Source organism: Tribolium castaneum, chromosome 5, assembly GCF_031307605.1.
Source record: "Tribolium castaneum strain GA2 chromosome 5, icTriCast1.1, whole genome shotgun sequence".
Lineage (NCBI taxonomy): Eukaryota > Metazoa > Arthropoda > Insecta > Coleoptera > Tenebrionidae > Tribolium > Tribolium castaneum.
Window position 1 is genome coordinate 10,074,373 of NC_087398.1, and position 15,527 is coordinate 10,089,899.

Below are 15,527 nucleotides of genomic sequence, written 5' to 3' on the forward strand. Positions count from 1 at the left end.
CCTCAAATCACAGATAATAACACTAGTGGCGTGACATAACCTCACCACGGTCCTTGACGTGTCATCATTTTAAAGAAGACACAAAAAATGGGCTCACAACCGCTCGAATTCATTCGACAAGTCCTTTTATTGGTTTTTACGCCCCACTGTTACGATAATTATTTCATTCATTTGAATTTTTTCGATGGTGAGTACAAAAAGTGAGGTTATAATGCACTTGACTTGTGCTTTCAGGGCCGTGTTTTTCTTCAACTTTGAGCAAATGCCTAGGTCTAGGCATAATTATGGGCTCACTTTTGGTAAAACTGCCCCAAATCATCAAAATTTACAAGAATAAAAGCGGGGAGGGCATCAGTTTGCTCAGTGTTACTTTGGACTTGACTGCAATAACGATTTACGCATCTTATAGTTTCCTCAAACAGTTCCCGTTCAGTGCGTGGGGCGATGCCGCCTTTCTTGCGATACAGACAGTCCTTGTTGGGGTTTTGGTGCTCCATTATGGGGGTTCTAGCTCAAAAGCACTTCTATATTTAGTTGCTTATTTGTTAGTCAATTTCATTCTAATGAGTGGCTTGACCCCTATCAGTGTCTTATGGACATTGCAAGGTTTTAACATTTTCATTGTTGTTAGCGGGAAGTTGACACAAGCTTATAGTAATTACAAAAATGGAACTACAGGTCAATTGTCAGCGGCTACTTTGATTATGTTATTTATGGGGTCTCTAGCCAGGATTTTCACCTCGATTCAGGAGACGGGGGACAAGATGGTCATTCTGACCTATATTGCTAGCACTCTTGCCAATGGGGTGCTGGTAGCGCAGTTGCTCTATTACTGGAACGTAACACCACAAAAAGAAAAGGCTCACTAGGGATTTAGGGATTAAAAAAATGTGCATAAGTTTCAATTTTTAGTGTAAAATATCACCAGTTGATGAGACTGTTAAATTCGTGTACAAATGTTGCAGTTTATCATTCCCTGTTAACGTGTAAGTCTTTGATTATTAAACGACTGTTTGGGAAAAATAAAAATGGTAATTAAACAGAAGTGGGTAGTTTTATTTAGCAGAACCCGTAGCTCTCAGAATTCTCAACTGTAATTCTCTTTATTCTTTACTAAGCGTCATTCAGATAAACTTATAAAACAGATAAAAAGGTAAAATAGACTTTTTATCGTAATTTGTTTACAAAATTTAATTTTTTGTTTGTGGTTGGAAATTTAAACTGTTGATTCTGACGTAAAAATTTAGATATCAAGTCGAGTTTCCATTTCAGTGTGAAAATAAGTGGTTATTTGTTGAATTAAATAATCCTCTAGAGCTTGGGCTAGCAATATTGGCTTGCAATATTGGTTGCATAACTACATTTTTTTTAATTTGCAAAAAATACTCAATTTAAAAATAAAGTGGTTGCGTGGCGGAGTGAATTTTTACACGGGCCAAATAATGAGTTAAATCTTGATGAAATAATGCCAACTTTTTTGAGAAAAAGTGTTATAGAGATTAAAAAAAAATTACGTTTTTTATGAAAATTAATTACTTTATTGAAAAAAATACCACCCTAGTGGATTAAATAATGTCGTTCTTCACATGTTACAGAGTCGAGAGTTTAAAAAAAAATAAAATACAGTTTTTATTACGTTTTAAAAATTCAACTAACTTTTTCAAACAATAAATCAATTCTTATAGCAATTAAAGAAACATAAATATGTGGTGTTGTACTTATGATTTGCTACAATTTAATTAATTATAAAAACTATTTTTGATATTATTTTTAAAAAATGGAATAAACATTTCAAAATGTGGTTATTTTCATTAGCAATGTTGGTATCAGAGGGCATCTGAAGAAACCATTGTTTTCTTACAATGACGGCAAAAGATTAAATATTTGAAGTTTCTGATGCTTTTTTCAATCTTTATTAATGTTAAGAATCGATATTTACGTGGTTTTAGTAATGTAATTCAAAGTTTACGAATAAAAAAATTCAAAATGTAGTTATTTTCTTCCACAAAGTTGGTGTAAAGTCACCAATTACGCTGTCAAATGTCAAATCCAATTCTTCCATTTTGTTCAAAGAGCAACTCGTGAGTTTGCCGGCTGATTTATTACATTTTGCAGTTAATTACAGGTAATTTATCATATTTAATGTATTAGCCAACGTTGTGTTTTCATATTGATTACGTTTTTTATACCAAACGTGGCTTTTTATGCGTAATGAGCCAAACTGATCCGACATAACCTTACATCCTGCACACATTACATTCAGTCCTTTTTTTCAAGTAAACAATGTCTGCGGCGCAATTATTCAACAGGATTGGACAGTTTGGCCTTGGAGTAGCTCTGGTAGGCGGCGTGGTCAATTCGGCGTTATACAATGGTAAAAATTAGCAAAAAATTGTGTTTGTGTTGGTGCTCAATTAATTAATTGATAGTCGATGGTGGTCACCGTGCCGTGATCTTCGACCGTTTCTCCGGCATCAAGAAGCAAGTGATTGGCGAAGGCACCCACTTCTTCATCCCCTGGGTGCAACGCCCCATCATCTTCGACGTGCGGTCGCGCCCCCGCAACGTCCCGGTCATCACCGGCAGCAAGGACTTGCAGAACGTCAACATCACCCTCCGTATCCTGTTCCGCCCCGTCCCCGACCAACTCCCGCGCATTTACACCGTCCTGGGGCAGGACTACGAAGAGCGCGTCCTCCCTTCCATCACCACCGAGGTGCTCAAGGCCGTGGTGGCGCAGTTCGACGCCGGGGAGCTCATCACACAGCGTGACCTCGTCTCGCAGAAGGTCAGCGAGGACCTCACGGAGAGGGCGTCGCAGTTTGGGGTCATCCTGGACGATATTTCCATCACGCATTTGACGTTTGGACGGGAGTTTACTCTTGCGGTGGAGCTGAAGCAGGTGGCGCAGCAGGAGGCGGAGAAGGCCAGGTTTTTGGTGGAGAAGGCGGAGCAGAATAAGAAGGCGGCGGTGATTTCGGCAGAAGGGGATGCTCAGGCGGCTACGTTGCTGGCGAAGGCGTTTGGGGATGCCGGAGAGGGGTTGGTGGAGTTGAGGAGGATTGAGGCTGCGGAGGATATCGCGTATCAATTGTCGAGGTCGAGGCAAGTGTCGTATTTGCCAGGGGGGCAAAATCTGTTGCTCAATGTGCCTACGCCCTCGAATTAAGGGCTTAAAGGGGGAGAGAGTCGGGTGTTTTGTTTGACTCGGGACTAGGAGTGAACTAGGATATGTACCAATTTTATTTTACTTATTTAAGGCCATACTGTTACTGTTAATAAATTTTATAAAATATTTTCGTGTTTTTTTTACCTGTTTTCTCAGAGGCGGATTAAGTATCCGCCCCGAATCTGGATATACTTTGGGCCTCTTTGTCGAAAACTATCAGTATTTATGGCTAATAAAAAATAATTGGCGATTATTTTTTATGTGGGGGTCTCTCGTTCACTCAATTTTTCGATCGCAATTAGGTCTACCTCTGTGGAGGTGTAATTTTAAAGATTTTCTTATCGGCTTAAAAAACAACAATCTACTTGTTGGTTGTTTTAAAATTTGAAAAATCCTCTTAAATTGTGTTTTCTAGAAATTCTCACTTTGAGTCAAACTTTCTCTACTTTCATTACAGATTGTAGGTAACCAATCACAATTCTAAAACGATCAAAATGCCGAAAAAAAGTTCTTTTTTACATGATACCAATTTTTACTTACAAATTTTCGATCAGCTTTAATATAATAATAAAAAAAAATTCCGACTTGTCGCACGCCGACAATGTGGACACTATTATTGGAAAAAACACAAGCACCGTTTTTGAAACAACACCATTTACCTAAGCCATGACCCCCTTTCGCATCACTTTTGAATATTCTGGGGCAGTTTCCACCAACTTTTCGTCTTTCTTGTTAGATTTTCCAGAAATGTCATTTGGAAAACTGAAGAGCGCGCGCATGCGCAACATGGATCATTTCGAGAATTCGTCAATTGAAACTTTTTAACTGATATTACAACTCATAGCAAATATAAAAGAGCTTCAATATAATATTCCTTATTTATTTCCTCCCATTATCCCAATTTTTGCATTTTCATCTAGTAGATCGTCCAAGATTACCTCTGAGGGTGAATTCATGAAAGACTGAAGATGTGACAGGCAACAAAGACAGACTCATGTTTTATGAATTAACGTAAGCCACGTAAAGATTGTTGTAAAATTTGTAAGCATTTTGATTGGACGGTTTGGGGTCGGCCATTAAAATTACGGAGAAAACCAATCACTTTAGATTTTTGGATTCATTGAAAAATTATATTTTCGGATATGATTGGTACATTTATGGTCGGCCATTATAATAACGTTAGCAACCAATCACTTTGAATTTTTGGACTCATTCAATAATTTTATTGAATGGCTATTGTAAACATTAAAATCAGGCAATAAATAAACCTTGTTTTTTAAACGACCTTACTTGGTGCCCTAGTAAAAATTTTATTGAAAAAAACTGGCAGTAGCTCATCTGAATATCCACAGATTTTGTTTATTTATTGTTTTGTACCTAAACATTTCGGTAAAAAATTTACGTGTATGTTGAAGGTTTCCTAAAAGACTTTATGGATTTTGAATCCACTAGTGTTATCCACATTTCTTCTTTAAACGCCTTATTAGGAACCTCAGGTTCCTCAGCACATACGTAGGTATATCACTGCCTTAATTGTGTCTAAATACAGAATTAAATCCTTTCTAAAAGAGAAATGACTGCACGTATAAGAACAGTGGTGTAATAAGTACACAAAAAATTAGCTTCACGCAAAAAAATAATGAAAGGAGGAGATTATATGGAAAAAATAAAGCATACTGTTCCTGTAATTTATTGTATTGTAATTTATAAAGTTAAACCTACTTCTACATTCTTTTCTTTTCTTTGTTAAAAGCATATTGCAACTACCAGACCTACCCTTTATGTGATTGATTTCTGTCTTCTGCCACATTCAGGAATATTTTGCATTTTCGTCCCTTTCTTGCTAAAAATTGCGACTATGTTAAACAATCCTGTAGATGTTACCTACTCGTACATTTTGCGTCTAAATTTCAACGGTGGTGTTTTAATGATCTCTACTTTGACTACTATTTTCAAATTTACAAAACTGTTATCGGTAGGTTTTTATCCCTGTATCTGTGGTTTCATCTATAGAAAATTTCTTTTGCTGTAATGTTTAATGACATTTTTTTCAAATAAATAAAAAACAGAGACTGCTTTCTTCTTTTATTAAAACTAGTACGAGTGAATGCTAGTGGTGACAACTTTAAAATTATTTGACACTGTTCATTTAAAAAAAATAGTTTTGCACGTGGCTGATTAATTTTTTCAGCCGTTCGAAGTAGTTAAAACATACTTGTTTTTTAGCGACTCTATTAAGTAATTAATTCTAATTATAGGGAATTGTAGAAAAATTTTGAAAAAATTCACATGCATAGAAAAAATTTAATAATTATAATTAGGTACGGTTATTTAACAGTAAACGTTAAAATCACACTGAGACTTGAAAATAGCTAAAGGTTAACAATTATCTCACCCTCTTCAATTTTTTAAAAAATTGAGAGGTGAAACCTTATTTTGCGATGTTTTAATAATAAGGATATTACAGTTTAACTAATTCGAGAATAATATATAAAAACAAAACCAACCGAAGGTCCTTGAATTCGTTCCACACACAGTTTCAATTAAAAACAAATATGGTTTACGCTCACGACTCAAGAAAAAAGTACCGGAAGTGAGCGTTCAGTTTACATGAAAATACCTTTCCCTTCTAAACCCCATCCACCAGGATCTGTCAATAGTCCAATCGAGCCCGATAACAAACAGCCTTACATAACTCTCGAAACTAATGAGAATTTAAGACAAAAGTAGTTTTGTGATGGGTATCGCAGTGATGCGACACTATTTTTAATTACAACATCCCCAGGACGTCGATATCCAGCCGAGTGGCGGTAAAGCAGCCGCCTTCATCAAAGTCAAGTCCATCGACACCTTCCTTCTAACGTTATTTATTACATGCTGGCATGCATGCCTTAAAACTAAAGTCAAATGCGTCGATTAATCAGAAATGATTTATCTCTCCTACAGCCTGTTTTGCAATCATTAGTGAGGGAGGAAGAAATAAACCAAGCCAATTTTTTTTCCCAAATTTTATTTGTCCCAAATGCTGAACCTCCAGGAAAGCCTTGAACCAGTTGACATTGAATCTGAAAAAAAAAACAGTGTTACATAACATTGCAATTAATCACACAAACAGTTTTAATTAAGTCGTAAAACGTTCGGTTTTGCACATTATTTATCCCAAAACTTCACTGGAGACAACAATTTAAAAGTAATAAGTCATCGCTGAAAGTGATTTATTTTAAGAACAGGATACAGTTGGGCCGGACCATCTGATTAAAATAAAAAACGCATCAATCGATTTTAATTAACTACTGTTTAATTGGGGTTTTAATTGATTAATTAAGCAGTTGATGAAAGTAATAATTAATAATAGGTCGACAAGAATAAAAAATCACTAATTTGTTATTTATTTATTTAGTAACCAAAATCACAATTTAAGCCTTCTTTAGCTCAATATCAAGTTTGAAACACTCAATAATTTCATCGTTGCTGTCCTTATCCCGAAGCGAAAATTCCAAATTTAGGCTGACTTCTGGAAAAACGGGCAAAATGTACATTCCGTAGGTGTATTCAACTTGTTCACCCTCTTCTATGGGACACTTTGTGTTGGTAATTCCAACACAAGCATCATCCTGATCCAGCGGATACGTCACATTTATGCCCATAAGAGAAGCAACAGCGTTTGGAGCAAAATGTTCCAACTTACGGGCTATGAAAATTATTTAAAAAATTATGAAATGAAATAAGAATATACTACATACGAGATTTGAATTTCATAATCATGCTGGTGTTAGAATTGATGTAGAAAACACACGGTTCCGCGTCACAATTTTCGACTTGGACATCGTCTGGTAAAGGGCCAGTGGGGCCTATTTTTGTGTAAATAAATTGCAAAAAAAAGAAAAAATTCACTTACATTGACTCACAACCGTGCTGTAGGCACCCCCAAAAAGGAAAATAACGAAGAGAAGAGCAGAGACTGACATTTTGACTCAGATTGTTGGTTTAATCAGTTTCCAACTAGCTTTATATATAGCCGGAAAAATGTTTAAACAGGTGTTCTTATCTACGATAATTTATTATTAGTGAAAACAATCGAATTACTTGTTATGTATGTACTTAGTTTTTTTTTCAAGTGAACTGCTGGTAGGATTTTCAGTTACACCAAAATTTTCTTTTTAATTTTGTCGTCTTGTTCTTTGAGAAAAGTCAATAATAAAATTAATAAGCAAATGTTTGTTTACCTTATCGTTCAAGATCTTGCAGGTGATCATTATCAATTATTTTCCATGAATAAGTTTACGAAATTGTTTTTAACCTCTAGTGGATGAGTAATTGAACATCTGTTTTCTAAACTGGACTACAAAGTCAAATTTTATCACGAATAAGAAGCAAAAAATAAATCTTTTTGTCACCACCTAAATGAAATAAGCCTTGCAATGTTGTGAGACGTTCCGATTTGCATAATAAACGAATCAAAGCAGGGCCAATTTTTCACCTTGTCCCTTTGGTTATTAAAATTAATAATTGCGAAAATATCGAATACGCAAAAATAAGTTATGTGGAATGTCTGTAATTTAAATGCTGGTGACTTATATAAAACGCGCAATTAAATGAAAAAATGCGACTTGTTTTAAAAATGAGCATTAAAACACTCTGCTTTGGAGGATGATACATGAATCCGGCCGAATATTTAATCACTTCTTGGGCCTTGCGCGGAGTTCTCAAATAAAATCAGAATTATTGTTTAATTGTATTTTACAGTTTAAGTGATCTTTAAAAGTTGTTTTTTCCAAAAAGTCCGTAAAAGATATAAAAAAAAAACAAAACATAATTAGTTAAGTAGAAATTCAAAATTCTAATAAACGAAATTTTGGTGGAAACAACAGTTTTATTACAAATTTTTTGCTCAAAGTATCGTTGTTTTAGAATAAATTAAGAAAACATAAATTATCGATCAATTAACATTTTCTTGTTTTTAATTATTGGTAATTTTTAATTAACTAATTTTAATTAAGTATTAGGAAGAGAAAAATTCCTTGCATAGGGAAAATATAAAGTATTTAATAGCAAATGTTGATTTCTGTACGATTATTAGTTTTTGAGATATAATATTAGAAGACATTCGTTTTTTTCACTTTCAAACTTGTTGAGTCTAATACAATGAAACCTTCCTTAATGAACATCTCCGAATAACGGACACTTCGTTTCAACGGACATTTTTATTGGAACGGTACAAAAACTTTGGAAAATAATGTAAAAAACCTCTCTACAACGGACCCTCTGTAGATCGAAAGCGGACAAAAAAATCCCCAATACCATAATATCATTAAAAATACCTCCTACAACGGACAGACCGAAAGAGTGTATGCTAAAAATTTCGAAAAAACTTTATGAAAAGATTGAGACTTGTAAACTCATGCTGTCTGAATATTTTGAACCTGTTCAAAAAATAGCTGAAATTATGTGTCATGTAAGAAATTATTGCAAAAAACACGGCTCCTAAAACAACCAAACAAAAATTGAAAATTTTAAGGAATAACTCTGTTTACATATTTCCTTTTTTAATTTAAATTAAATGAACCTGAACAAAAAATTGGAAAAAATAAATATACGGAGTGCTATACGAAATATATTTATATTTAACGCATAATTAAGTTAATTGTGCGTATGAGTACCTAAAATACTTTTTTGTAAAATATAGGTATTTTTTTCTCCTATTTTATGTTTGAATGTAATTGGTGGTTAGTTTATTGACTGTGCTTTCATAGCCCTATTATAAATAATGCTCCTTTCGATATTTGTGGTGTTATGTTGAGAGTTCAATATACAGATATACAGATTCAATATACCTTCTGTAGTCACTTTGTCGCATTCCGGAGTCACAATTACTCCCACTTGTTTATTTAAAAAAATATACAGGGTTCTGTTTTTATTGTTACAAATTTAAACAAGTGATAGGACATGCAATTTTAAGGCAAAAGTTTTCTATAAACATGTATCGAAAAATATTTCGTAAGGGAGCTACACTCCCTTAAAAGGGTGCTTCTTTTATTAGGTTTTCCTCGTTATCTTACCTCCATGGTTTTCTTGAATAATTTAGGGTAAAAAAGACTCTAACTATTTTGGTATTAGTTTTTTGACACTTTCAGCAAAAAAATCCATACTTTTTTCTGTGTATTAAAATTGCCCACCTCTCTAGAACGGACAATTAAAAATTTCCCATCGGTGTTCGTTGTTGAGAGGTTTTACTGTATATTTTTTTATTTGTCGGTGCACATGTTTTGCATTCGTTACGTCTTTCTGTGCAAATTTCTAAAATCAACTTTTTATATTTTGCTGGATACTTTTGGCCTCCCGTTATGATATATTATATATATATTTCAAAAGCTGCGGAGGTCTGTCGGTCAGTCGCCTCCGGGTTGACGTCCCGAAGAGCAACACCAGTTGATATCGCGTGTTGGAAGCAGCAAGATCCTAAAAGGAAACCTCCCTTGGCCATTTAATATTATTACTTTTGGAGCACAGCAGACACACATCAGCCTCCTAATTCCAATATTCGACCGATAATTGGGGGCCTTCGAACCCTTACCAGCGCTTACTATTATTGTTATTTAGCCGTCGTGACATGCTTTCTCGCAAAACTGAATTTTCAAGAATCGTTCAAATTGACGTCTTTGCGTAGAGTATCGAATGACATATGGTTTTAGTTTTAAGATGCGAATTTCGCGAGCTCTAATAATAGTCATTGCACCTTCGGACCGGGAATCGGCAAAACGTGATGTACAAAAATGCTAATTGTGGCAGAAACGAGAAAACTAGCAAGAGCCAACTTTTGCTTTAAATCTTGTCGGGCTTCCTTCGCCCCCAAAAATCCAATTAATATAGCTGAAGACAAAGCCTCGCGACGCAATACATCTCGCGACGCGAAAGCCACCTGGCGAATTTTTCATCAATTAATAAAGCCTGCCACTAATTACATTAGCTATTAGCAGCCCCCTTATAATTATCCATTTCACCGCTAGGAGGTGAATCCCCCAAGCGAAGCTTGCGCTTCCGCCAATTCACCCCTTGGCAGCCTCCATCTGGGCGGCTGCTTTTCTAAGTCGGCCGATCTTTTACAGCTCATTTGCATTTTAGAATTGCGGAATCCATCTTAGGTCGGTTTTGTTTTAATGTCAAGACGGGGGTGATTATTCAGGATTTAGGGGCAACCCTTTAGGGCTGGCGCTGACAGATTGTCTTCTGCGTCGTCTTGGGGGGCGCATTTTTTCATACGGGGGCTAATCGAGTTGGTGGTAACCTCTGACACGCGCTCTTAAATTTGAAGAGCGTCGTATTTTATCAGAGGATGGCGAGCTGGTAATAGCTACTTATGTTTTACAGCCGCGAAATACTCGTAAATAAGCGGCGATGACGTGTCCATTAAATTAGGACGCGATTTATGACCCCACGAACTGCATTAGGCAAAAATACCACCGATGCGCCCATGACACGAGGTCATCCGCAACTATTCACTTTTCAAACAAAATTTCACATCTCTTTTTCTGCTTGCCTAACGTCGACTTGAGGTCTCCTGCCGCATGATCGGACACAATTTGATAAATTAACACGCGATCTAAGTTGTAGGCATATATCATCTTTTTTTTAATTTATTGTAAATACAATAACAATAACTAATAAAAAACAATAAAGACGTATAGAAAATAATATCCCACAAGTAGGAATAACAACTTTATCCTTTTAAACTAAACTACTAATTTGAATACTGTCTGCTCATAGGAGCTACTAGTTCTAATTCTAAAACTCTTTTTTGGTAACGCTACAAATTAACAATTGGGCTGCGACCTTAAAAAATTAATACGATTCACTAGATTCGAGCTGAAAAATTGTCAATTTTTTTCCATCAATTTCCCTATTCTCAATTGACGACCGAATGTTTGATTAAAATTTGTCCAATAGTGTCGAAAATTTATTTTTTGAAAAGCATGTTTAAATCTCTAAGGTACAGTTTCTGGTAACATATTTAACGGAGAGATAAGTTTAATCCTCGGTTAAAACATAGCAACACCAATGAGATACGCTCTACCGTAGCAATGAGAGTTAGAATTTATCTGCAAATGTTTTGTCACTCTTTTAATTTAAATTCTCAAATTTAAAAAAATGTCAGAAGAGACTTATTACTGAAGAAACTTTTTACTTGTGGAGTGGAATAGTTTGGAAATATCATCCGCTGAGGACAGACTTTGTCCACCCAATTTCTCGTAATCCCACTAAATCACAAAAAATTGACAATGTTTCGCTCAAAAATGCACAGTGCCGTGGACAAAAAACTACGAAAAATCAAATAATACATTTTTTCTAACTGTTTTGCCTTTTTCGAATTTTGAAGGTATTTTTAGAAAAAAGGTTTGGTTGCAATCAGAGTCAATCACTCTAATTTAACAGTTAGGTAAGATATACGTGTTTCGACGAAATCATTTAAAGAAATTAGTCCTTATTAATTCAAAAACGAATAAATCGAGTGAAAAAGATAAGACAACATTTCAAAATAATTGCGCAATTTCCAATTAGTTTGTATTCTCTACGGATACACCAACAATTACATCATTAAAAATTAATATTTTTCGAAAAATAATGTTACTGTTTACTTAACTTAACTTAATAATATCTACTACCTCTAGGGGAGAGTAGGCACAAAAGTAACAATGTTGCCTATTTGCCTATTTATGTTAAAATCAAAACTTCAATATGAATTTATAGTAAGTTATATCAAAATTGTACATGATGTCGGGATGAAAAAAGAAAAGTCAAGTAGGAAGGAATTTCTGTAGTTTTTTATATTTTATTGTGTGAATAAATAACAAATTAAATTAACATAAAAAATACATTAAAAATTGCATTTTAACAAAATACTCAATGTAATAGACAGTTATGGCAAACATAATTAGTTTCACTAGTGCAAGCCTTATCACCAATGATGGCACTCAAGACACTGCTCATTTGGTCTACTGTTGGAAAACAATTTGACGCAAACAAAACAAAAATATTTTTGGTTGTCTTTATCGGAAGAGTTGCTTTCATCTTTTTTCTTGTTTTTTCTTATATATTTTTTTAGTGCATTTGTTGCATTTTTAAGATCGTATTTTCATTGTCTTGAAATAACAAATTTTTGACTAACTTTGGTTTACGTCCTCGTTCTTCTTCTTCTATTTCTAATTTCGTTGATGTATCTAATATAAAAGTGGATTTACGTGTCTATTTGTTGTTTTTTAAAAAGGGTTAGAGAAACAGTCTGTACTCTGAATAATGCAAGAATAAGTAAAAATTAAAATTAAAAACTATAAGTCTGTTGTCAAAATTGACAGAAATACGCGTCCACAGAAAAATCTAATCTAATTCGGAAGTAAAATTACCGTTGGGGGCGCCACTGAGCTAGGTCGAAAACAGTAACCATAAATGGCGGGAAAATGTTTATTCGGATATTTTGAGCGTTGTAGGAATTTTGGGGCTTCACAATTATTGCATTGCCTATGCGGAATGATTATTGCATCTTTGATGCAAGAAACTTATGTTGACAAATGAGAGATGACGAGGAAAACACAAATAACGAATGACTGTTTGGTTCACTTTCTTTATTGGAAAATTATTACAAAAACATTGAAAAGCCTACCTTTTGGCATAATTTACGTTTAAATGTATCAGCAGTTGTTAATCTTTATTGTAGTTTTGTAGATTTACCGCAGCATTTCATGATTTTTTCAGTGGAAAATTCTAACCTAAAATTCATAACACTTCACTAATTTATTGGTTTCTTGAGCCAAACTTTGTGTTCGCTGTGATCCATTACTTATAATCTTTAATTAGACAACTGTTTGATAACACTTTGTAATCAAAATTTAAATATTTTTCACTTTTTATCCACTTTCAAATTCCAACAATAAACACTTTATACCACGAAAAACCACAGAACCAAAGTGAACGCTAGTATTTACCACCACGTACTTTTAAAGTAATTCTTTCTATTGTAAGTAATTAACACTATACACGCAAAATTGTTGAACAATTCATTAAATGTCAGTTAAATGTGGCATTACGAAAATTTCTTTACTGTTTTCGACATAGTTCAAAAGTCATCACCAGAGGGCGTCTAGTTAATTTTATTTCCGAATAAATCGTTAAAATATGTAATAGACGTTTAAGACAATACGCAATACATACTTTTGGCATACTTTCTCTGTACTAACTCTTGAAAAACCAAACCTCTATTCGCAGTGAAGGGAGTTCAGCTGAGGTGGTAGCCGATTGTCTCGCGATTCTTTTGTCCCTAGTCTCCCCTACCCCTGCCAGGTTAATATGAAAAAATTTCGTCACGTTTTTAATGAAATTTTACGAAATATCAATTGTGTTTTCAGTTGAATACTGTTCTAAAAGACACGAAAAAAAAAACAAAAATAATTTTTTGATCCAATAAATATTAGACCGAAGATTATTTTATCTGTATCTAATTTAGAGGAAGTTTTGCGAAATAATTTGGCTAAAAAACATCCGAAATGTGATTTTCGAGTTTCGACGTTTCTATTTTAGCATATTCTTGAAAAGTAAACTGATTTTAAATTTTTGAAAAAGCCATAAATAAGACAATTTACGAACTATGGCCATTTTTTCACCCAATTTGAATACGTAAATAAATTTTATTTCTTTTCAATAATGCAATGGAAAGAATTAATTCTTGATTATTAAGAGATAATTTCAGAGTGAATTAATCTATAGTAATCACTGTCACAGAGTTTTTGTTACCTTATTATTTAAAAAATCACCATGTACCTATTATTAACACCAAACTAGCATCAAAATTATATCTGATCTGGTAAAATTTTATTAGACCATGCAGTGTTACGATGTAAAAGAATTTAGTTCATTGAGATAAATCATATCTTAATAATGTCTAAATTTGATAATGACCAGTGAGTGTTCAGTGCTGTCAACTTAATTTTATCTTAAAGCTACCTCCAAATTATTTTTTAATTTGAACGAAATGTTTGTTGTCAGATGTGGTAGTGATTATAGCAATAAAGCACCCACCTCCCATCACGTCTAGAATTAATTTTCGTCTCATTTAGCGACTTCCGGCCACCGCGGAGCGTCTCCGATGGCCCATTAGTCACAAGAGCCGTCCAAGTGTCCAATCTTTAACGATCTGCATTATGTTGAGAATATGGTAATTGTAACTTGAGCTTATCTCTACGGTAGCATCGCGTCCAAACCTACGTCTGACACCTGCGAGACCGCACCCCCGCACATCGTTCACCCCCGCAATCTTCAAAACAAAATCCGATAGACAAGTCCATTGAAGAAAGTGAATGAGCCCGCATTGTACGCGTTTGTTGACAATTTAGCGCTCGCTCAACGACTGCTTTTTGTGAGTTTTATGAATGAGCGCCGACTCCGAATTTTAACGAAAAGTCAGAAATACCGCATAATATATCTCTAGTTTTGCATTTTTTCATCCGAAATTATTAAACATTTTTGAGGTCAATAACCAGAGCAATAATGTAATGTAATAAATATTTATTTCTGCGAATTAGAAAAGACAAAAGTTTTTCGAAAATAATTTCCCAATTAAACCCTTGTTTGTGGACTTTCGGCAATGTAGCCCTTAATCTGTAAAATTGCAACCCTTGACGAGCCGGATCGAGGATGCGGTCGAATCCGGCACGCACACGCACTTTGATCCGATTGTCTCTGCTTATTAAGAATGATTAGTGGACCTCAACAGGACCGGGAGTGTTGGTATTCAATAAAATTCAATTAGCGTCCGGCCCTGTTATTAGGCGCTAGCCTGGGGCCCAACACGCGAATCTCTAAATGAGATTTTTCCCAATTTTGCGCGAACAAAGTGGCCATCGCACTCGACTTATTCTCAAAAAGCCTCCAGAGATAATTTTTTTCAATTTCCGGCGGCGAAGAGAAAATTTGCATTTTCCTAAAGAAACAAAGACGTGTCACTCTGACCCGGTATATCATTAAGCCACACGTCCTCTAAACGTTTATTTATTTTTTGTGTGTGTGGACTTATTTCCGTCAAATTGCGTGTCGTCGAGCGTTGGGAACACCGTGATACGGAAACAATAGCCAACATGTGCACCGAAATTACTGTTTTCTAATAACAACCCTCCGCATAATGACCCGGTGCCGGCCCGTGTGAGAATTAACGCCCATTTTTACCCGCTTTCGAAAGTCGAAAATCGAAATGTGCCAAGGACTCGAGCCAAAAATACCAAAAATCGGGCCAGCTTTTGGGTGCTCTAACCGATGAGCAAATTTCAAATAAAAGCAGTGGCGCTTCTCATTTTTTTGTAGTTATCAATACTTA

General features: G+C 34.8%; 3 protein-coding genes and 1 long non-coding RNA gene across 13 annotated transcripts in view; 2 read left to right on the plus strand and 2 right to left on the minus strand.

The window, feature by feature from the left end:
• The first annotated feature begins 45 nt into the window (after positions 1-45).
• LOC663493 (uncharacterized protein) lies at positions 46-1,045 on the plus strand. Its single transcript, XM_969534.4, has 2 exons — positions 46-187; positions 235-1,045. Exons 1-2 carry the CDS (start codon positions 88-90, stop codon positions 867-869), a joined length of 735 nt encoding a protein of 244 aa, XP_974627.1. The 5' UTR covers positions 46-87; the 3' UTR covers positions 870-1,045.
• A 946-nt stretch (positions 1,046-1,991) lies between these two features.
• Positions 1,992-3,295, plus strand: Phb1 (Prohibitin 1). Its single transcript, XM_969513.5, has 3 exons — positions 1,992-2,125; positions 2,278-2,374; positions 2,430-3,295. Exons 2-3 carry the CDS (start codon positions 2,284-2,286, stop codon positions 3,167-3,169), a joined length of 831 nt encoding a protein of 276 aa, XP_974606.1. The 5' UTR covers positions 1,992-2,125; positions 2,278-2,283; the 3' UTR covers positions 3,170-3,295.
• Positions 3,296-5,374: 2,079 nt separating this feature from the next.
• The window catches only part of LOC135266349 (uncharacterized), a 267,145-nt gene continuing 256,992 nt past the window's right edge, over positions 5,375-15,527 (minus strand). For 6 of the 10 annotated variants that reach the window (XR_010334334.1, XR_010334342.1, XR_010334341.1 and 3 more), the window contains one exon: positions 5,376-6,234. This is a non-coding gene — a long non-coding RNA (uncharacterized LOC135266349). Of the gene's footprint in view, positions 6,235-15,527 lie in introns of all 10 variants that reach the window. The other 4 variants (XR_010334339.1, XR_010334333.1, XR_010334338.1 and 1 more) reach the window with 3 other exon arrangements.
• Positions 6,547-7,217, minus strand: LOC663453 (MD2-like 4). Its single transcript, XM_969497.4, has 3 exons — positions 7,068-7,217; positions 6,913-7,020; positions 6,547-6,860 (listed from the first exon to the last, which is right to left on the minus strand). The coding sequence occupies exons 1-3, from the start codon at positions 7,135-7,137 to the stop codon at positions 6,586-6,588; spliced, it is 453 nt and encodes a 150-aa protein (XP_974590.1). The 5' UTR covers positions 7,138-7,217; the 3' UTR covers positions 6,547-6,585.